This window comes from Brassica napus, chromosome C2, assembly GCF_020379485.1.
Source record: "Brassica napus cultivar Da-Ae chromosome C2, Da-Ae, whole genome shotgun sequence".
Classification (NCBI taxonomy): Eukaryota; Viridiplantae; Streptophyta; class Magnoliopsida; order Brassicales; family Brassicaceae; genus Brassica; species Brassica napus.
In genome coordinates this window covers 16,224,165-16,245,039 of record NC_063445.1, presented here as the reverse complement: position 1 = coordinate 16,245,039, position 20,875 = coordinate 16,224,165, and the positions used below count along the sequence as shown (strand labels likewise).

The 20,875-nt window shown below is 37.2% G+C and overlaps 4 protein-coding genes across 5 annotated transcripts; 3 read left to right on the top strand and 1 right to left on the bottom strand.

Moving 5' to 3' along the window:
- Positions 1 to 929: 929 nt before the first annotated feature.
- LOC106381049 (cyclin-B1-2-like) lies at positions 930 to 2,491 on the top strand. The gene is made up of 4 exons (XM_013820909.2): positions 930 to 1,161; positions 1,396 to 1,496; positions 1,871 to 1,968; positions 2,220 to 2,491. Exons 1-4 carry the CDS (start codon positions 1,036 to 1,038, stop codon positions 2,318 to 2,320), a joined length of 426 nt encoding a protein of 141 aa, XP_013676363.1. The 5' UTR covers positions 930 to 1,035; the 3' UTR covers positions 2,321 to 2,491.
- A 2,129-nt stretch (positions 2,492 to 4,620) lies between these two features.
- On the top strand, positions 4,621 to 9,526 carry LOC106381050 (protein CROWDED NUCLEI 1). 2 transcript variants are annotated; one of them, XM_013820911.3, is made up of 8 exons: positions 4,621 to 5,007; positions 5,262 to 5,471; positions 5,650 to 5,894; positions 5,962 to 6,232; positions 6,307 to 6,390; positions 6,668 to 8,694; positions 8,782 to 8,932; positions 9,039 to 9,526. In XM_013820911.3, exons 1-8 carry the CDS (start codon positions 4,867 to 4,869, stop codon positions 9,246 to 9,248), a joined length of 3,339 nt encoding a protein of 1,112 aa, XP_013676365.1. In that variant the 5' UTR covers positions 4,621 to 4,866; the 3' UTR covers positions 9,249 to 9,526. The 2 variants fall into 2 exon arrangements, with proteins under 2 accessions (XP_013676365.1, XP_013676364.1); XM_013820910.3 differs by having other exon boundaries at positions 5,641 to 5,894.
- A 238-nt stretch (positions 9,527 to 9,764) lies between these two features.
- Positions 9,765 to 14,712, bottom strand: LOC106377944 (histone acetyltransferase HAC2). The gene is made up of 12 exons (XM_022696032.2): positions 14,474 to 14,712; positions 13,060 to 13,927; positions 12,706 to 12,987; positions 12,230 to 12,619; positions 11,950 to 12,150; positions 11,721 to 11,863; positions 11,339 to 11,642; positions 11,106 to 11,245; positions 10,951 to 11,029; positions 10,461 to 10,859; positions 10,131 to 10,357; positions 9,765 to 10,042 (listed from the first exon to the last, which is right to left on the bottom strand). Exons 2-12 carry the CDS (start codon positions 13,894 to 13,896, stop codon positions 10,000 to 10,002), a joined length of 3,045 nt encoding a protein of 1,014 aa, XP_022551753.2. The 5' UTR covers positions 13,897 to 13,927; positions 14,474 to 14,712; the 3' UTR covers positions 9,765 to 9,999.
- Positions 14,713 to 19,493: 4,781 nt separating this feature from the next.
- Positions 19,494 to 20,521, top strand: LOC106377945 (glutathione S-transferase T3-like). The gene is made up of 3 exons (XM_013818158.2): positions 19,494 to 20,261; positions 20,360 to 20,366; positions 20,415 to 20,521. The coding sequence occupies exons 1-3, from the start codon at positions 19,494 to 19,496 to the stop codon at positions 20,519 to 20,521; spliced, it is 882 nt and encodes a 293-aa protein (XP_013673612.2).
- Positions 20,522 to 20,875: the final 354 nt, after the last annotated feature.

The window sequence follows — 20,875 nt, the reverse complement described above, 5'->3', positions numbered from 1 at the left end:
ATATATAAGCAAACAAAAGATTTTTAGTTGGCAGAAAGGAAAAAATGAGATTAGAGTTGGTTCTATCTATATATAAAGTATTTATGTTGTTTCAAAAAAAAAAAGTATTTATGTACATACATATGTTTTTTTTTGAAGAAAAAAACAAAACATATGTGGGAGAAAACTACCAAAACTATGTGAAAGAGTTGGGTCGGGTATTCGGATTAGCTTCAGTTTCCTTCAATTCTTCAAAATCATTTCATTTTCTTGCTTTTTTCCACACATCTTCTTCAACGCAAGTAACAAGTGTACTGGCAATTTATCTAGACTTGGCTAGCTGAATTAGTTAAGTTATCTATGAATAATCTATAATATTTTAGAAAATGCCTGGAAACTGATTGTCTCAGAAGATTTTGTTGAAAAGTGAAAGTAATTTTACTATATAAAATTAAATTTGTCAGACAATCCTATGAAATAAAACACCCACAAATAGCTGATTTTAATATTCACACGATATCTTTTCTGCGTGTCATTGTGGTACTATTTTAATTATTTTTTATTAGTCTGTTTAACCTTGACTGGACCTCTCCACTGCGTCCAATATTTAGGGTTAAAACTTACTGATTTGACCAAAAATTATTTTAACTGATTTACAATTTAGCTATCGAATAAAAACTGAAGTTGAAAATTTACGGCAAACTCAACTTCATTTTTAGAAATGGTAATGTTCAAAATATGTAATAAAAGCATGTCCAATGGACAGTGGGGGTTGCTCTTACCAAAGAAAGAGATTTTCTTCTTTATGAAACATGAAAATTGAGATATTAATTGAACTAGAGTTGTGTTTCAAAAAAAAAAAAAGATTTGAACCAGAGTTCCTCTCTTGGGCCAAAATACAAAATTAGTGGGCCCAGAGTCAGGGTCCCTTATTCATGATAGAGAGCCCATTATAAGACTGTCTTGCTTCTTTGCTTGCCCGCAGAGGAAGCTAGACGAAGAACGAGAGAGGATCATCGAAGGAGAAAAAAAAAGAAAAAAAAAAGAAGAAAAGCAATGGAGTCTCCGAAGAAGATAGCTCATGAGATCGGTGGTGTCAAGAGAGACGCTCTTCGATTCGGTCTCAACGGCGTTAAGAGCGACATCGTCGGATCTCACCCACTCGAATCCTCTTACGAATCTGTAATCTTTACCTTCTGCTTCGGTTTATCGAATCAAATCTGTTTGTCTCTCGGGAGATTAGCTAAGAAAGGAACTTAAAGTGCGCTCGATTAGCTTACTTCTTCTCATGTTTGCTGTTTTGGTTTGATTCGAGACACCAATTCGGGTTTCAATCTTACTAGGGCTCTCAGTGGATGAAAATTAGGGTTCTTTTTCTTCTCCGTGGATCAACAGTTACTTTGTTTTGGGTTTCAGGGAAAGAGATCACACGAGGCGACGAAGAGGACAATCATTGGGCATACCTACGGGTCTGCACTTCCATTGAAGATGGATATGGACATGCAAATTCTCTCACGGTAAGATACTAATATGTGTGGGAACACTGATAGGTCAATACCATCTCTATGACTAGATCAGATTGCTAATAGTTTGTACATGAAGATTATGTATTGTGTGTGAATCTATGCATTGGGAAGCTAGTTTTTTTGTATAAAGTTAGATAAGGTCCTCATTTGTTCATGTCTTTATTTGCAGTATGATAACTGTATGCATTACTGGTTATTTAAGTGCCTTGCCTCGGACTCGGTTCACACTTGAAACTATCTATGTGTGCACTGGGGAGTATATAGGGTGTTAACTCTTTGCTGCATGGATCTCCTGGTGTCAAAGAACAATGTTTGATTGTACTTTTCTCATTGTATCCTTATTTCTCTCTCTGTGGAATATTTAGGTTTCAAAGACCTCCTGGACCAATTCCATCGTCAATGCTCGGGTTAGAAGTCTACACAGGAGCCATTGATAACTTTGGTTTTGAGGATTACTTGAATGGTAATTGTCCTTTACTCCTATCCTATTGCATGTTTCGATGCTACATTCCACTTCTCTAGATCAGTGGATACCCTATTTGATGGTATCTCAGTATGCACTAGCAGAACACTATTAGATGAAAATCCATACTTTGATGCTCGCAAGATGCCATTATTGGTCAGATTAAGTAATGAAAGGGGTCTAAACGTGGCATTTGTTTTAAAATTGGATATCAGATTGTCTGAAACTTGTGTTTGTTGTATCCCTTGCAGATCCTCGTGACTCGGAGACATTCAAGCCGGTAGACTTCCACCACGGGATGGAAGTTCGTCTTGGCATCTCAAAGGGCCCCGTTGCCCCAAGTTTCATGTAAGGCCCGCCCCTCTCATGGGTGGGTTCTGTTGGATGTTCCGTCATTTTGGCTTTTGATTGATAATGAATCAAGTGTATGAACTTATTTCGAAGTTAGACTTCTATTCTCTCTTGTCCTAAAGTTTGAAATCAGATGAAACTGGGCAATGAATATGATCGATTAATTCTACTATGCTGATTCCAACAAATTGAAGACTCACCCGGACCTCATAATCAAAATTCGATTATATTATCTGCTGAACCAAAATGTTTATGTGATATATTTCTTCCATTTTCTATTCATGTTTCTTCTACTAACTCTTCTCATGCTTACGTTGAGACCATAACTTAATGGAAGTTAAGATTAAAAATGTATAATTTCTCTCTTAATATACCCAGTTACCACTAAACCACCTTACTTGGTTTAACCGGTGATGTCATAGGAGGAAACGTAAAGAAACGTTAATTTAATACTCATAAATTAGATAATAATTTTTTAAAAAATTATATGTAAATATATGGTCTCATAAAGATTATAAATTATTAATTTCTATATATAAAAATTTTATATAAGTAAGAACCTACTATTATATTTTTTGTTATATTCACAATGAAATTATCTTTATATTTTCTTAACACTTAATAAATTTTTGATGAGATTTAGTAATATTATATCTAAAACCACATTTAAGTTATCTGAGATATATATTATATACACCAAATAATATAATAAAATTAATATAAATGTGAAATTTCAAAAAATAACAACTAATGTCTATACACTAAAATAAAATATTTTTCGTATCTTAGAATAAATATGTTTTAAAATAAAAAAAAACTAAATAAAGAAACTTTTGTAAATTAATATTTTTATAAATTAATAAAAATTTAAAGTCCCTAGAGGTTGTATCGTAGTTTGTTCAGCTGGAACTTGTACACTCTCGCATGGAACTTGTAAACCAAAATTAAGGACAAAACCAATTATATGTAAACACAAAAATACTAGAGTTGCAAAGGCACGCACAGTCACAATGATGGGTTTCACGTGGAGACAGAACATATACTTGCTTGCGTTGCGTCAATACACTACAACGCCCATATGCACACAGCACAGCTCTGAGCCACGTTGGCTTTATTTTAGAGCCAGAGTTGAAAAGGCACATTTGGCTTTTTTTTTTTTTTTTTTATATAACGTCGATTTATTGATTTAACTTGAATGTAAATGATCATCATGGAGTAATACACTTAAGTACTGCGGTACATAATAATGAAAAGAAAATGAAACACCATCTTCAATTTGTTTTGCCAACAAATCTGTAACTTTATTTGCATTTCTTCTTGTCCATTGGAACTTAACATCCTGAAACTTTGCCGCCCACCATTGAATCTCTCTTCTCCAATTATAATATGCAAAATGAAGTCTTTCTTGTTAATGATATCTATCGCCTTCTGAAAATCACTTTCTATAATAACCTTTCTGTAACCCAAACTCCAGCAGTGTTGTAAAGCCATCAGTATAGCTTGTAGTTCACTTTCCAAAGCATCATTATTCACCCTCCCCCTCGCTTGAGCCGAACCTTTATAAGAACTATTAGCGTCCCTTATAACCCAACCAGCCGAGCTTTGATTTAGTAGTGGATTATAAGCTCCATCTGTATTACACTTAACCCACCCAATCATAGATCTCTTCCAATGTAGACACTCAGGCAATTGATGACTCTGTCTCCGTCTTGTATGAATTTCTTCAATCTTACTATCCAGTTGTTTCCATTCTTTTGCATCCTCTCGTGCATATCTCAATAATCTTCTCCAGTAAATTTTCTTTTGCTGGAATATTAACATGTTTCTACTCTTCCATAATCTCCATAGCAACCAGAAAGGCAAATCCTGCATGTGTAACAATCGAGTTGATAAGGCACATTTGGTCTTTAAATATATTATTTTGTAACTGAAATTATTTTTAAATTTCTTTATTTCTTTTTCTTCGAATTATCCATCTCCAACTGCAGATCTTGAAATATTTTTCCTTTATGGTAAGTATATCATACAATAACTAAATTATCCGATTTTGTTTTTAACAATGAGAAAAACTCGAAAAATAACCTCACTCAGAGTCGCAGTCTAAAAAAAACAGTCTCCAGGATCAGGGGTAGTTTCGTCTTAAGCAGAGAAGTAGCACCCTTGCAACATAACCGTTGTAATCTAAAATTCTAGATTTACCCTTAAGGAACCTTTGAGCAAATAGTTAAGAATGCCCCCCAAAATGTAAATAAAGAGAAAGTTAGGGGTCCACATTTATAATATAAAGTAAAAAAACAGAAAGAAACGATTCGCGCGAGCGACAGAGAAGAGAAGAGAGAGAATGAGAAGTTGCTTAGAGACCTTGTCGGACTTCAAATCAGTTTCAGTACCGGAATTTAGGAACTCCGTTTAAATCCGGACCCAACGGAATTTTCAGAGAGAGAGAGAGTGAAGCCAGAAGTCAAGGGGAGATCGTTCTTTCGTAATTCAGGTCGTTCGAGTGAGAGAAAGTTATGATCTTTATTTGTTCCTGAGAAATTGGGAAAGATGTCGTCCACTCCAGCGAAAGCCACAAATCAGGATTCGAATGGTAAGGGTCCAGACATGGTGACCCCTGTTACGGGTCGGGTCAGTGAGATCCAGTACGAAGATGATCCTAGAAGATTGCTCTCTGCGCTTCAAAAAGAGGTGGGCTTTTTTAATTCTAATCTGTGTTCTTTGGTTCGTTACTTTCCTCTTTTGTGTGTTGGGTTTCCTGTAATAGATTTGTGTCTCATAATTGCAACGCACGTGGCACTATGTTGACTTTGTAACCAATGTTGTGGCTTTTTATAGATTTCACCTGCAGTTATGGACGTGAAGTTTCAATAGTTCTTACTGTTACTATTATTAGTGCTTCTATTTGATTTTTACTTAGCTGATTTGTTGTTCTGCTGAAGCAGCTTTTCGAGTATCAACACAGTATGGGTCTTCTTCTGCTCGAGAAAAAGGAGTGGAGTTCTAAATACGAAGAGCTTCAACTAGAATTTGAAGATGCAAACGAGTGTCTTAGGAGAGAACGCAATGCGCATCTGGTTGCTATGTCAGATGTTGAGAAGAGGGAAGAGGGTTTGAAGAAAGCTCTGGGGGTTGAGAAGCAATGTGCACTTGATGTAAGAGTCTCCAACTTTCTCTGTAATAATTATGTTTATTTTTTTTTGAGATAGTACATATACAATTATACCAAATACTTCAGGCAGATTCGTTCACTCAGATCTTTTATATTTTACATAGTTCCAGTATGATTATTCTAATTGGGTCACTTTTACAAAATTGATGCAGCTGGAGAAGGCTCTGCGGGAGCTACGCTCTGAAAACGCAGAGATCAAATTTACAGCTGACTCAAAGTTGACTGAGGCAGATGCATTGGTCAGAAGTGTTGAAGAGAAGTCTCTGGAAGTGGAGGCAAAGCTGCGTGCTGTTGATGCAAGACTTGCTGAAGCTAGTAGGAAGAGTTCAGAGGTGGAGAGGAAGTCCAAGGAGGTGGAAGCTAGAGAAAGTTCTCTTCAAAGAGAGCGGTTTGCCTACATTGCTGAGTACGTACCCTTTATGCTTTGATTGTTATTAGGAGATGACTCATTGGTTTGCTTTTTCTTTCCTCAGACGAGAAGCAGATGAGGCAACCTTGTCAAAGCAGAGGGAGGACTTGCGTGAATGGGAAAAAAAGTTGCAAGAAGGAGAAGAAAGAGTTGCTAAATCTCAAATGATTGTGAAGCAGAGAGAGGATAGAGCAAATGAAAGCGACAAGATTGTCATGCAAAAGGGAAAAGAACTTGAAGAGGCTCAAAAGAAGATTGATGCTGCTAACCTTGCCTTGAAGAAAAAGGAAGACGATATCACCTCAAGGATAAAAGCTCTTACTTTAAGGGAGCAAGTAAGCAGCTTGTTTTTTTTCTTGTTTAAACTGCTTGGAATCTTGCCCATTTACATACTCTTTTCTGGATGTAGGAAACTGATGTGCTGAAGAAATCCTTAGAGACAAAAGAGCGAGGGCTACTAGCTATGCAAGAGAAACTGGATGCCAGAGAAAAGGCAAGCGCTCTCTATCTCTCTCTTACACGCACACACAAACACACTCTATCTCTCTCTATATAGAAGTATCTTTTTCACCCTCTTTCTGTGGATTATTTGAGCAAAGGATGAAACTTGATGTTTTATTGACCCACTGTTGTGCAATATTTTCCATCAGTATTAGTAGACTGTTTAATTTTATTAGAAGGTTGATATCACATCGTTGTTAGTATTAAATGTGTGCATTCTGAGTTTTGACTGTGCTAGTTTTTTTTTTTTTTTTTTGGGTAATTGACAGGTCGAAGTTCAGCAACTAATTGATGAACACCAAACGAAGTTGGAGGCAACACAGCGTGAGTTTGAGTTGGAAATGGAGCAGAAAAGAAAATCTATTGATGACAGCCTGAGGAGCAAGGTTGTTGAGGTGGAAAAGAGGGAGGCTGAGTGGAAGCACATGGAGGAAAAGGTTGCTAAACGTGAACAGGCATTAGATAGGAAGCTGGAGAAGCATAAAGAAAAAGAAAAAGATTTTGAAGCAAGACTGAAAGGCATAAAGGGCAGAGAGATAGCCTTGAGAAGCGAGGAGAAAGCATTGGAAACTGAGAAGAAAAAACTGGCCGAGGATAAGGAAAATATACTCAATCTTATAGCTGAAGTGGAGAAGATAAAGGCTGAGAATGAAGTACAGCTATCAGAAATTCGCGAAGAAAAGGAAGGGCTTAGAGTTACTGAGGAGGAGAGGTCTGAGTATCTTCGTCTGCAAACCGAATTAAAGGAGCAAATAGAAAAATGCAGGTCTCAGCAGGAGCTGCTTGCGAAAGAGGCTGTGGATCTGAAGGCCCAAAGGGAATGTTTTGAGAAAGGATGGGAAGAACTTGACGAGAGGAAAGCTGAGATCGAGTCCGAACTAAAGAATATAACTGATGAGAAAGCAAAACTAGAGAGAAACAATCACTTGGAAGAAGAGAGGTTGGAAAAGGAACATCAAGCAGCAGATGACAACATGAAAAGGGAGCTAGAAACTCTTGAAGTGGCAAAAGCTTCATTTGCAGATACTATGGAGCATGAACGTTCGGCGATCTATAAGAAAGCTGAGAGCGAAAGAAGTCAGCTGCTTCACGATATTGAAATGCTCAAAAGGAAAGTCGAGTCTGATATGCAGAGTAAACTGGAAGAAAGAGAAAAGGAGTTGCAAGCGAAAGAGAAGTTGTTCGAGGAAGAGAGAGAGAAGGAACTGAGCAACATTAATTACCTAAGGGACCTAGCAAGAAGAGAAATGATGGATGTGCAGATCGATAGACAGAGAATGGAGATAGAAAAGCTAGAAACTGATGCTAGCAAGAAACATCTTGAAGAGCAGCAGACAGAAATCCGGAAAGATGTTGATGACCTTGTTGCCTTAACCAAGAAACTGAAGGAGCAACGGGAGCAATTTATTAGCGAGAGAAACCGTTTCCTTTCTTCCATGGAAAGTAATAGGAACTGCAACCACTGCAGCGAACTGCTTTCAGAGCTCGCTCTTCCTGACATTGACAACCTGGAAATGCCTAATTTGTCAAAACTGGAAAACATTCTTGAGAACGAAGCACCACAGCAGGAGATGAGGGATATATCGCCAACTGCTAGCTCCTTAGGATTGCCAGTTCCTAATGGGACAGTGTCATGGCTACGGAAATGTACTTCGAAGATTCTTAAGTTGTCCCCAATAAAAATGGGAGAAACCTCTGCTACTCTAAATTTTGCTGACCAGGAACCTGAGTCTACTGAGCAAGCTAACGTGAACAGTGGGCCATCAACTATGCTTCAGGTCCAGTCTGAAAGCGAGACAAAAGAAGTTGAAGTCGCCAATGCAAACTCAGACGGTGATCAAAGCAACATCAACAGAAAGGCTCAAGAAGTTGATGCAGATTCTTTGTCTAATCCAAATGGTGATGGTCAATCACGCATGAGAGGGAAAGCCAGAGTCAGAAGAACACGTTCTGTCAAAGCTGTTGTCGAAGACGCCAAAGCTATCTATGGAGAATCTATAGAACTCAGTGATCCCGTTGATTCAATAGAAAATGTTGAGGACGCTGCTAAAGGAAAAGATGAAAGCACGAGTGAACCTGGTCGTTCTGATAAAGGAGCTTCAAAGAATGGACGGAAACGTGGACGTATGGGCTCTTTGCGAACTTGTACTACTGAGCAGGATGGTAATGAGAGTGATGGAAAATCAGATAGTGTCACCGGAGGAGAACGTCAGCGTGGGAAGAGGCGGCAAAAGGTTGCATCAGAGCAACAACAAGAAGTTGTGGGACAAAGATATAATCTCCGGCGATCTACAAGGTTACTTCAAATCTCATTTACTTTCAAATCTTATTCTTCTTTTTTGTTCAGTCTAATCATTAACTGTTTTGACATTTGGGTTATTAGGGTGGCTGGAAAAACCTCACTTGGTAAGAAGAATGAAGAGACTACTGGTGGAGTGCAACAAGACGATGGTATTTACTGTACTCAAACCACTGCCACAGCATCAGTAGGCGTTGCTCTTAGCGATAATGGAGTAAGCACGAATGTGGTGGAGGTAAAATGCTCTTACAAACAACTAAAGCTTTCACCTCGTTTTTTTTTTCCTTTTCTTTTGATTTCTCTTTCTTGACTAATCTGTTTATTTCAATCTGTTTCAACAGCGTGAAGCCATGGCAGACTTCGAGGATACACATGCTGGTTCTCCCAAAAGAATAGGTGAGAGTGGAGAAATGAGTGAAGAAGATGTGAACAAAACACCTCAAAGGGCTGACTCTGGAAACGAGTATGACGGTGAAGAAGATGAATCGGAATCAGAACATCCCGGGAAAGTCTCCATTAGTAAGAAGCTCTGGACTTTCCTGACGACGTAGCCCCATCTTTGATCAGGATGTAGTTCGCATATGGTGCTATAATCTGTTGACAATGTTAGTGGTTGCTTCTTTATCTCTAGTTTATCTTAGGAGCCTTTTTGTATGGATGGATCTTTGTTGCCAAAGTGTAGTGATTTCTTTCTAGCTTTCTACCACTTTGTGCTATCTGGTTAAGAGTATACTTCTTTGGTCTGTTTTAGATGATTATTTGATTTTATGAGAGTGATCTCCCTGTAACCACAAAGTGTTTTCATTTGATTCATCTTTTTTTTTTCCTATTTCTCTGGATTGTTTAAACGATTCTCATCAACTCTTAGATGTGTCAAATAAAGCGGGCACAAAGATCAAGTGTGATGGATTTTAACGACTTCAGATAAAGTGCGAGAGATCTTCTAGATTAGGTGGATGGAAGATTTGCAGTACAATTGGTAATGGAGTGTACCAAATCTTAGACGGAAACGAGAAAGCAAGATGATGCAAATCAGACGAAACAAACATCTGTTCTTTCCAAGATTATTCAAGCTATAATTAAGATATAAGCATTAGGCGCCTATCTTATTCTTTCTCTATTGAACACTACCAAGATCCTTAGCGACAAAACTAAAGGACAATAACACTCTGACCATTCTTGACAGAAATGGACAACGATAAGTATTTGATGTAAGAGAAGGGTTTTATGATCTGTACATTTTCTTCTATAAGCAGCATCACAATCATAAGGAATGTACAAACTAAGTCCTTTGGCTCTTCTTTAGTGCCGCAAACCACTCCTAAAGAAGTGCTCCTTCGTATCTCTGAGAACAGAAGAGAGTAACATCAAGTTTAAAAAGATGGAGTTGCAGAGATGAGTAAAATCATAAGAAATACCAATAAAAAATTTACCTGCAGCGTGGTATGGAGCAAGTGGGATCTTGGCAATGGAATGCGTGAATACTTATCATCTGCCGAAGATTATTGCAAATCTTACAAGCTCCTCTCTTTTTGATTTCGCACACTGCGCTGTGACTGAATAGTGTTTTAACATCATCGCATTTCGGGTGTGAGCAGGAACCAGTGGCCATGGTTCTGCACGTATGTGCATGCAACAAAGCCTCTATTATCCCAAGAGCCTGCGAGTAAGTTGCATAATATAAGAAAACAAATAAAATATAAAAACCAAAGAAAGAAACAGAGTAAAGGTTTTGGTTTGACCAAAAAATAAAATATACTCACCCCTACGGTTCTAGGCGGCGTCCCGTGCGTGGAAGGGGTCATTGGGAAGAGATGAAGCAGACGAAGGACTGTGTTCTTCTTGTTATAACATGCAGTGCAAACACGGCAACCCGAACAAATCAAACAAGAGTAGTAAATCGTTTTTGAAACATCCTTTTGGCAGGTCGTACAAGTCACTTGAAAGAAGCTGCTGTTGGAGTTCTCAGAATGATGCTTGTCTGAAGAGTGAAGATGGTGAAGTATCATCATCGAAGAATGCTTGGCGCGTCGGAGCGTGTCAAAGCTGTAGTTATGCTTCTGAGAAAAGCCTAAGAACACTTGTCTGCTCTCGAACATACTGTTTTCTAGGATGACATCATTATCCTCAGTTGTTGTAGATTGTATGCCGTTCACCTGAACCTGTAAAAGTAAAACAAAACCCAATCTTCAAAAAAATTCACTTTTCAATCCCTAAACTAGAGAAAATCAAAACAAGAATTCTGATAATAACCTTTGACAGCGAATGCTTCTCTTTGTCATTTATAGTATGTGTGTGTTCTTCAGGAACCTCTTCTTCTGCATCATAGCATCTGTTTGCAATGAAGGGTTTTGTTAACATAACCGAAATAAATTACACAGAGAGAGAGAGAGAGAAAAGGTGATTACCTTTCACACAATTGAAGATTCTTGCACTTCCCGCAGAACCATCTCAATCCCGACAGTATGGCCTTTGAGCAGCGTGTGCATGAATAATTCAACTCCACCACCATGAAATCCTCCTTGTTTTGAGATATCAATTTGTCAAGCTATACAAAACAAGAATACTCCAAAGGTTAAGCAAAGGAATGTATCCATATGTAAATTTTAAGTGCATTCAAAACGTATAATGATCATATAACCTTTTGCATCATGAGAATGTTTTTGGCATCATCAACGTCAAGATCATCCTTGCTTTTGACACCCTTTAGTGCTCTTCTAGAAAGCGATTTAACCTTCTTCTGCAACTCGTCCACACTTTCTCTCTCAAAAGCCTGAGTCAGGAGCTCAGCATTATCGGACCAGAAAGATCCTTCAAAGTAAGGCAAGCGTGCAGCTGTAATGTTGCAGGTAGATTCTTCTGCCGAAACGAAGAACCGATCATACAAGTTTGTAACACTCGTTACTACCCTCTGCTTGGTTGCTTTATCCAGCAACGACTGATACCTGCAATAATGTTTATAATTTTAAAATCCAATTTCCTCGCAATCATAAAAGCCAAGTAGAGAGGAAGAAAAGACAGACCATTGACGAAGCTTCCTAGTGTTGGGTGTTTGCTGAGTCTTAGGATGAGAATACATAATGTAGTCTTCTCCTTTTCGAGGTGGACACGCCCATATATAACCCGTAGCGAAACCACGAATCTTACAATACTCAAGATACCCAATCTATCAAAAAGAAAAAGAAAAAGTCAATAACAACTTTGATTCTAAGAAACTTAGTCCTAAACAAAGAAAAATAATGAATGGATTACCAATATTTCATGATAAACGAAAGTTCGAAGAGCTTCTCCTGAGAATGTCACTCTCTCGGGTCTAAAGTACTTGACCGAATCGAGGTACAAGATGTATATGCTGCGCTGGTTTGGCTGGCTACATTCTGATCCAAACTCTTGAACAAACAACGCAAAGATGCATATATCAACTCCTTCGACTTTCTGGAACAAAAGAATGACCTGAAACAATCGAAATTAGTTACAGCAAAGCACGGTCTGAGATGCACAACTGAATCGAAAGAAGAATATGACTTCTCACCTTTGATCTGTAAGGGAATTCACTAGGGTAGTGTTCTTTGTGAAGCAAGTCGGCAAATGTTTTGTTGACGTATGAGGTTTTGTCAGCTGAAAACACGACTCTGAGAGTAAGGTCATCAGGTTCGTGTACATCATCAACGCTCTTCCCATTAGCCTTTGCCGTTTGGAGTCTTTCTTCTTTGAGGCGTCTGGATAGCCTCCGTTCTATAAAGTGGCTGAGGATGGTTTCAGGCAAATCTTTCGCCCCCAGATCTGTATTCTCGATACTTTTACGCTCCTTCAGCAAACAGTAGGGACAAATGTAGTCTGCTGTTTTGTCAATGTCTTTTTGTTGATTGTAGAGACCACATATCTGATGTTGCCACTTTTCGCAAGATTCACAATAAACCCACTGCACCACAGAAAAAAGTAACTTAAGTTGTAAAACATGATGTACTTAGAAAGATATATATAGGGACAGAGAGAGATGAAGTTTACCTCTTCTGTGTGTTGATTGTCAGCGTTACACATTTTAAGCATATTGGCTCTTGCGACAGTGACTCCAAATAACGTGAAGTTTTTTCTGCTGCGATTGTAGCAGGGATTACAGATTTGATGTTGCGCATCACTTATTTTTTCCTCGGGGATGTAATATGAAGATTTGTCTTTGATTTTGCGGGAGCAAAGAGAACAGTAGATTGGTTGTGCTGGTAACACGAGTGTGCCATTGCCACACAATTGACATAGATCCTTTTGGTCACAAGTTTCTCCAATTCCTCCCTGTGGAAAAAAAGAAGAAGATTAATTAGCAAACAAATAAAAAAACAATGGATAAGGCCAAACAATTGTTACCTGAGTACTTCCCTCCTTGAGGCTCTTAATATGCAACTTTATTTCTTCTTCTGTGAAACGTTCCACCAGTGAGACACCTCTCTTGTTACGCTTTTCCATAGGCACTGAGTCAGCATTAACCTCAAACTTAGTCTGTTCTCCACATTCCATCGGCTCAACAATGTCCTCTCCAGGTCCTAGTTTCTCATGCTTCAGCGGCCTTTCCTCGGTTTGAATCTCTCTCTCGACGGTATAGAAGTCGTCAAAAGAATAAACCCGGGTTGCATGTGGTCTTGCAGGTTTCACAGTTTTGCTAGTACCAAGACCCTGAACATGCTTACTGTTCAAAGGAGAATTGTCCATAACATCTACCTTGGTTATGTCAGAACAACCGCTGACATTCTCAGGGCTATAAGCTGGCGTTCTGGGTGTATTGAAACATCTTCTAGCACATGAAGAAACATCATCAAATCCTTTCATCGGAATGGGAACTTTCTGCTCGGGACATAGCTGAAGAGGAGGGAGTCTTGATGAATCGTTCCAAGGAGGAAGACTCAGCTTTATTGGTGTTTCAGCTCTCTGACGCTTTGACGGATAATCACCAATCTCTGACTTGAATATCTCTCCAAAAAACTCCACACTCTGATCCTTATCAGACCCAAAGTTTAACAGTCTTGGAACTCCGATATTATAATTAAATCTTCTGGATGCTAAGTACTGGGCCTTTCTATCAGATGCAACATCCAAATCAGGTAGCATGTTCAACTGATGATTGAAAACATGAAGGTCTGGTTGATTAGCATTGGGGTTAAGATAGGCAGGCATCATACCCCTATACCATTCAGAAGACGGCTGCATTGGCTTATAATCAACTGATTCTGAACATTCCCTGCACATTACGATCAAAGGAACATTGAGAATGTTAGGATCATGCAGGTGCTTATGGTCTCAAAAGAAACAATCAGAGAGAAGCTACCAAATCGACAGTATCTAGTAGATTGTTTTTGCTTGTTGCACAAGTTAAGACTAAGTGATGGATCAAGACTCAACACAAACAAAAACAACAGAGATCGATAAATCCACCTGAAAGGAATCAATCAAATTCACACTCGATTTCACAACCTAAAAGCTAATCAAACAATCAGTGATCTCAAAAACAAAATTAGCTCCAGACAAGGCTTAAAGGTTGATGCTTTTTTTTACGAAACCCCCAAATTGATTTAACATTCTCCCTAAAAAAGAACCTCAATTTCGAAGCTCGAAACCCTAAGCGACGCATCACGAAGACCTAATTACATACGTAAGCTACAATGCATACTCCCCCGACGAAAACCCCTCTGTAATCGGTAGGGACAAGTAACGAAATCGCACGAAGAGGAACCCCGACAAAACCCTAAATCCAAGAAGAACGAAGGAGGAAGACGAACGAACGAACCTCTTGTTCAAAATTCGAATGGTGTTTACTGTGTGGGGTTGGGTTCGCGCGCGCAAGTAGTGGGAGAAGACAAAGAAAAGATGTTGAAAGTGAAAGTCTTCGTTGATCTCTCTCTCTCTCTTGTTGTTTGCTTAGGGTTTCGGCAATTTCTTAATCTAAAGTATTGTTTCTTTGATTAATTTATAGCCACTTTATCTCTAGTTTCGAGGGTTTCTCTCTAATTTAATGTCTTTTTACGAGTTTTTTTTATCTATTTAACTTCGGTTTTTTCCTAATCACTTTCGGTTTAGTATTTCGGTTTTTCACTTTTCAATCTAACTATCTATCTCTTTATATAATTGTATCTATTAATTAATTATCCCAACTTTATCACTTACAATTGACATTTAAAGCTTATGATGTGATGTGATTAATGTTTGCCTAAAATCTACATATCAGTTTTCATGTCACTGCTACATATATCCTCTAAGTTTATGTCACTAGATTTTAGTAGTAAAAAGTCTAATCACCGGGTATGTAGAAAGCATACATAGATCTGTGTAATTGGGTAATTCTTTAAATATTAACAAAATAAAATAATAAATATATAATAATTAATTAATATTCTATTGTCAATTTTGAATTATGTTATAATTTATATGTATGATTTGTTATAAATAATATTATGCTATTTTAATTAGACACGCGTGTTTGAAAGTTTGAAAGTATAATGTAAAGTCGGTTTGGTTATTCTTTGGATATATTAGATTGCATCTAATTCTCTAGATTTAACCGTAATATTTTTTGTTCTTAATAGATTAAAATCTTGACTAAATTATGTTATTTTCATTTAGTTAGTTGTTGTTTTAGCTTTCTACATATAATTTAGTAAATTTGTGTATAATGTAATTTATTACTATTTGAAAATCAAATAAAGAAATAAATTGTTGATAATTCAAAAATATTCATTCCAAGATGAAATACAAAGTTTGATACAAAAGCAAACGGATAACATAAAATCTCCAGAAACAAAAACCTAAAAACATGCGAGTAGAACCCACAACGGGCAATTTACGACCAAAACATAAACAACAAATAGAAACATAAATCACAACTAAATAAACAACAAACTAAACCATCAACACAAACCATAGGATAATCCAGTGCAATAAACCTTATAAATAGCAGAAAGCAGTGAACTGGATATTTTGATATTGTCCATTGTTCAATCAAAAAGGATATTTTGATACCGTCCTCGACCAGCCAAACAGAAACATCCACTTGTAGAACCCAAAACACTACATCTTCTCAATCCGAATCTATTGTTACTGCCTATGACCTGCCAGACGATACCATCCCTCACTCGAACCCAAGAACCAAGACTTCATAATCTGACAAGAAGGATCGCTTCCAGACAACCTTTTGGATACGTTTGAACTCTCTGGCGTCCACTTTACGCCTAGATAGAAGCCCACCATAAACCTTCTTACAATCAAGCCCCATCAATCGAAATCCAATACGGATACAAACCTTAACAACAAACCGACCAGAGCTCACTGCAACCACCACAACATGAAGATAAAACTGCAACTGAAACTTCACCGCGCACCAGACCAAAAATAAGGACAGGATCAGTGAGCTACCCGAGGATTTGCTTCTTTAGATATTGTCTTTCATTCCAACAAAAATGTCATAGCCACCAGTATTTTGTATAAACGATGGCGCTCTCTTTGTAAATGATGCGGAAGAATCTCAAGTTTTGTTTGTGTCACAAATGATCTCGAGAGATTTTCAGATAATGTACGCATGTGTTTGGTTTCACATAAGGCTCTGATTTGTCTCAAGACGATGCAAGATATGAATCTTCTCTATTAAAAGAGAAGTATTATTTTCATCTACCATAAAAAAGTCATACTAGTCTTATTTAGGTCCATTTCATTAATTACATTTATTTAATTATTTATATTAATCTATTCAATATATAAAGATATTAATAATAAATCAATTTTAATTGTAAATTTAAATTTTATTTTTAGTTATAACAAAATGTTAAGAAAAATCTAACAAAATCTTTCTAAAATTTAAAATATTTTATTTAAATTAATACCATTGATTAATTTCGTAATTAATAATATATACTATTATACATTAATTTAAATAAAATTTTATTATGAAACAAAATAAAATAAAAGTGTACGCTATTTTTCAAATTTTATAATTATATTATATATCTTCTTTATTAAAAGAAATACCATAAAAATCATAATAGGTCTTTTTCATCAATTACATCTATTTGACTATTTAAGTTATTCTATTTCATATATAACATTTCTAAAAAATCTTATAAATTATATAGATATTAATAAATAAATTTTAACTGTAAATTTAAATTTTATTTTTACTTATAACAAAATATGCTAAAAAAACCTAACAAAATCTTAATAAAATTTTAAAATATTTTTAAATTAATGCAGCGATTGATTTCATAATTAATAATATAATATTATTATAATGTATTTACTTATAAAATCCCACAATATACTAAAATAAATAACATAGAAATATAAATTATGCTAAGAAAATATCAGTTTTATAGTATAACTAAATAAAATTTTAAAATGTATTGTATTCAGTGTGTAAAAATTAGAAAAAATGAAGGTGATTCTCAATTTTTTTTATTTCATACTATGAATTTATTTTACCAAACTCGAAAATATATTAATATATAATAACAATTAATAATAAAGTAAAATATATAAAACAAATCATTATATATTAATAATATCGAATAAGAAACATAACCAATAACATTATAGATTTACACAATATATAATACTAAAATGTAAATATCTTTTAAAGTTTTGTGATGGTATCCGTTATATATTTATAAAATGAAAATCTACCCGCACATCCGTACGGGTGAAAAATCTAGTATGTTGTTAATCCTTTATATGGCTGTTCTAGTCTTTAAAATTTGGAGGTGATGCGATATTTGAGATTCCGATGTGAAGACTTTCAGTATTGATGTGCCATTCTTGTAGAGTCTTAACAATTCTGAAAATGAAAATTTTGAAGAGTATTGAGTCTGTGATAATTTCCTACTGGTAGCATTTCCTATCAGCTGGTGTGCATGGAGCTACAAAGATATTGTTATAAGTTTTAACGGACACAAGAAGATAAAGCAAAACAGCTAACTTGTTCAACTATACCCAATTTTTATGTCTTTGCATGTCAAAACAGCAATTGGTCGAAACTCGAAGCTAAGGATCCAGCATTCAAGTCTAAGAGCATCCGCATTAGCGGTTTTAGACGGGTTCATGGGCTCGATATCTTAGGCCCCTAGGGGATAAAAGAAAATGAAAATGGGTTAATTCTGATGAACCGGGCCTTACGCGTGAACCCGTATGAAGCGGGTTCAAGCCACGCGTCGTGCTCTCACTGGTTTATCGATTCTGCGTTGAAGAGGAGGAAAGTAGGGCATCCTCGTTAATTGTTTCATTTTCCCTTCTCTCCAAAAATACTAGGGTTTCGCTCTGAGAGGCGATTTATCGTGCGACGACGACTCCCAGAGGTTTTCTGCATCTAATCGACGATGGACTCTCTTCTCCACGAGCTCAGGTCAGTATCGAGTAGAGTGACGGTTTTATCGGGTCGATTTTGGGGTCGAAAGCCTTTTTTTGATTTTGAAATCAATTTGGGGGTTTCGAGTAAGGGATCTAAATCGATATATGGGTTTCGATAAAGGGTTGTAGCTCGTGATGGTGGTTTGATTTAGGGTTCATTTCTCTGAGATTTCAAATCGAGTTATGGTTTTCGAGTAATGGTTGTAAATCGATTTGTGGGTTTCGTTTTATGGTTTAATTTGTCAAGAGGGAAAACTTTAAGGTTTCGTTTAATCATTATGTTTCGTTATTATGGTTTAATAATTTTGAATTATTTGACAGATGGATCCGGTAGAAGAGAGAAGACATTCAAAGAGGCAAAACCACCACATCAATATGTTAGGGTTCGTGGCCGATTCAGAATACGGGATTCCTAGAAGGTGTCTGTGTGGTGGGAGACTCATTAATGAGGTTCGCGGGAAGGAGGACTACGACACTCTTCCTGGGAAGCGGTTCTTCACCTGCAAAAACTACGAGGTAAGTGTGCTTTTTCACCGTCTGATTATCGTTGATGTTTTCCATTATCGAAAAGACTCTGATTATTCTTTATGTTGTAACCAAGGCTGATGGGTTACATTATCGTCAGCCTTGGGTGATAGGTGTGCAGGAGGAGCTCGAAAGGCTGACAAAACGGGTGGAGGAGGCTGAGTAGGTGATGATGGGGGTGTCGAATCTCAGTAAACAGATTGAGACACTTGAGGTATGTGAACATTGTTTAGCTCTTTCATCGCTCTTACATGATAGTTATCTACTTTTATTACCGTGACTAACACATTTTCATTGATGTTTCCATGTCCAGGAAGAGGTTAAAATCCTCTCCGGCAGGTAGACTACCTCACTGTGCAGGTCGATACCCTCGAGAAGATCTGCTTCGACTGACAAGCAAAGGTTAGACTCAACTAAACTGTTTCTCTGCTCAGTGCTATGTCTCGGTTGAAGTAGAACTAGAACTAGAACTAGAACTAAAGTACAACGAGAACTAGAACTAGAACTTAGAAAAACTAACATTAATTCTCGGTTGAACTTGAACTTATAAAAACTACAACTACAACTATAGGTAAAGTAAACTAGAAGGAGAAGTAGAAGTTGAACTAGAACTTATAAAAACTATCATTAATTCTCTGTTAGTTGGTTGGTTGGTTGATGTGATTAATGTTCGATTATACTTAGCCGTAGTTAATTTTTCCCCTGATTTGATGTCTATTAACTGCTCATTGCTATCTAGTTGTTGTGTAATGGCTTCTGTAATGAATGTTTGGTAGGTAGAGTTAGTTTAATTGTTCTCTCATTTCAAAGGTAAAAACTAGTTTAAAAACATAGCAAATCAACCCTTAAAAATCACAGAAACATCTAAACACCAAACAAAACCAAAACACAAAATGGACCATTTTTCCCTTAACTCTCCCGGGTTTGTTAACCTTTTAGCTTCGCAGAGCAGTCCACCAATAGACGTAGACTCTGCTGAGGCAGCTGTTAACTCTCCCGGGTTAGTTAAACCAGCGGAAAGGAGAAAGTGGTCAACCAAAGAAGACATTGTCCTGATCAGTGCTTGGTTGAACACCAGCAAGGATCCCATAACATTCCTTCCCAACTCACCACTTATCTCCCTAGTTCTTGATGAGCAGAAGTTAGGAGCGTTTTGGAAGAGAATAGAGGAGTATTTCAATTCAAGTCCTCAGCTCATTGGCTCCCTTCCTAGAGAGTGGAGTCAATGTAAGCAGAGGTGGGGAAGGGTGAATGCGGAGGTGTGCAAGTTTGTGGGATGCCATGAAACCGCTTTGAAGGAGCAAGCGAGTGGCCAAAGTGAGAATGATGTCATGAAGGCTGCGCATGACATCTTCTTAAATGACTATCATGTCAAGTTCACCCTTGAACATTGCTGGAGGGAACTTAGGTTCGATCAGAAATGGAGATCACACTCTCAGTCCAAGAAGAAAAGGAAGGAAGCTTGTGCGGATGTGGTGCCTGACGAGGAGGAGTTTAGGCCTCCGGGTGTTAAGGCTAGCAAAGCAGCCAAACGCAAGAAGCCGAACAAAGCAGTTTTTGATCAAATACAGAGCATCCTAGCTCAGAAAAATACCATATCCAAACAAAAGATCCTTGATCGTCTCCTAGCCAAAAACATAGACACACTATCTGATCATAAAGTGGCTCTTAAAAATAAACTCATCACTGAAATGCTTTGATTTGGTAAGTGTATTACCTTGTTTTGCTTTATTGAATCTGTTCTCTTTTGCTTGAGTAGTTGAAGTGTATTACCTTGTTTTGCTTTATTGAATCTGTTCTCTTTTTTTTTGCAGGTCACGGGTTGGAGGTCACTGTGTTGCAGGTCACGGGTTGGAAGGTCATGGTGTTGATGGTAGTTCTGTACGTTTGTTTGTTTGCGGTTAGTTTAAGCCACGGGTAGTAGGACTTGATGTCAGTTTTAATCACGGGAAAGTGTAGGCTTTTGTTTCTTTCTATACTTCATCACGGGTTGTACCATGTATTTTGCTTTTGTTGTAACTCTGAACTTGATTCACGGATGTACTGTCTCTATATCTTTGAAGCAAAACGATGTGTCTCTCTTTATAAACGATGTCTCTCTTGCTTTATAAAATGTGTCTCTCTTTTCACTTCTCTTGCTTTATAACATGTGAAACTTGATTCAAAGTGAAGCAAAATGTGTCTCTCTTTTCACTTCTCTTGCTTTTCACTTCTCTTCTCCAGTTCAATTCAACCTTCTCTCTGCTGTTCGTGACCAAACAATACACTTCAACAA

Bases quoted from the DNA above. Each gene is read 5' to 3' on its own strand.
- LOC106377945 (XM_013818158.2), top strand. From the start codon at position 19,494: ATGGACCATTTTTCCCTTAACTCTCCCGGGTTTGTTAACCTTTTAGCT.
- LOC106381049 (XM_013820909.2), top strand. From the start codon at position 1,036: ATGGAGTCTCCGAAGAAGATAGCTCATGAGATCGGTGGTGTCAAGAGA. The intron at 1,162-1,395 runs GTAATCTTTACC...TTTGGGTTTCAG, and splicing joins TCGAATCCTCTTACGAATCT to GGAAAGAGATCACACGAGGC. The intron at 1,969-2,219 runs GTAATTGTCCTT...TATCCCTTGCAG, and splicing joins TTTTGAGGATTACTTGAATG to ATCCTCGTGACTCGGAGACA.
- LOC106377944 (XM_022696032.2), bottom strand. From the start codon at position 13,896: ATGCAGCCGTCTTCTGAATGGTATAGGGGTATGATGCCTGCCTATCTT. The intron at 12,988-13,059 runs GTAACAATTGTT...TTTTTTCCACAG, and splicing joins TCAAGGAGGGAAGTACTCAG to GGAGGAATTGGAGAAACTTG. The intron at 11,643-11,720 runs GTCTGTCTTTTC...ACATTATTGCAG, and splicing joins ACTAGGAAGCTTCGTCAATG to GTATCAGTCGTTGCTGGATA.
- LOC106381050 (XM_013820910.3), top strand. From the start codon at position 4,867: ATGTCGTCCACTCCAGCGAAAGCCACAAATCAGGATTCGAATGGTAAG. The intron at 6,391-6,667 runs GCAAGCGCTCTC...GGTAATTGACAG, and splicing joins AACTGGATGCCAGAGAAAAG to GTCGAAGTTCAGCAACTAAT. The intron at 8,695-8,781 runs GTTACTTCAAAT...TTGGGTTATTAG, and splicing joins AATCTCCGGCGATCTACAAG to GGTGGCTGGAAAAACCTCAC.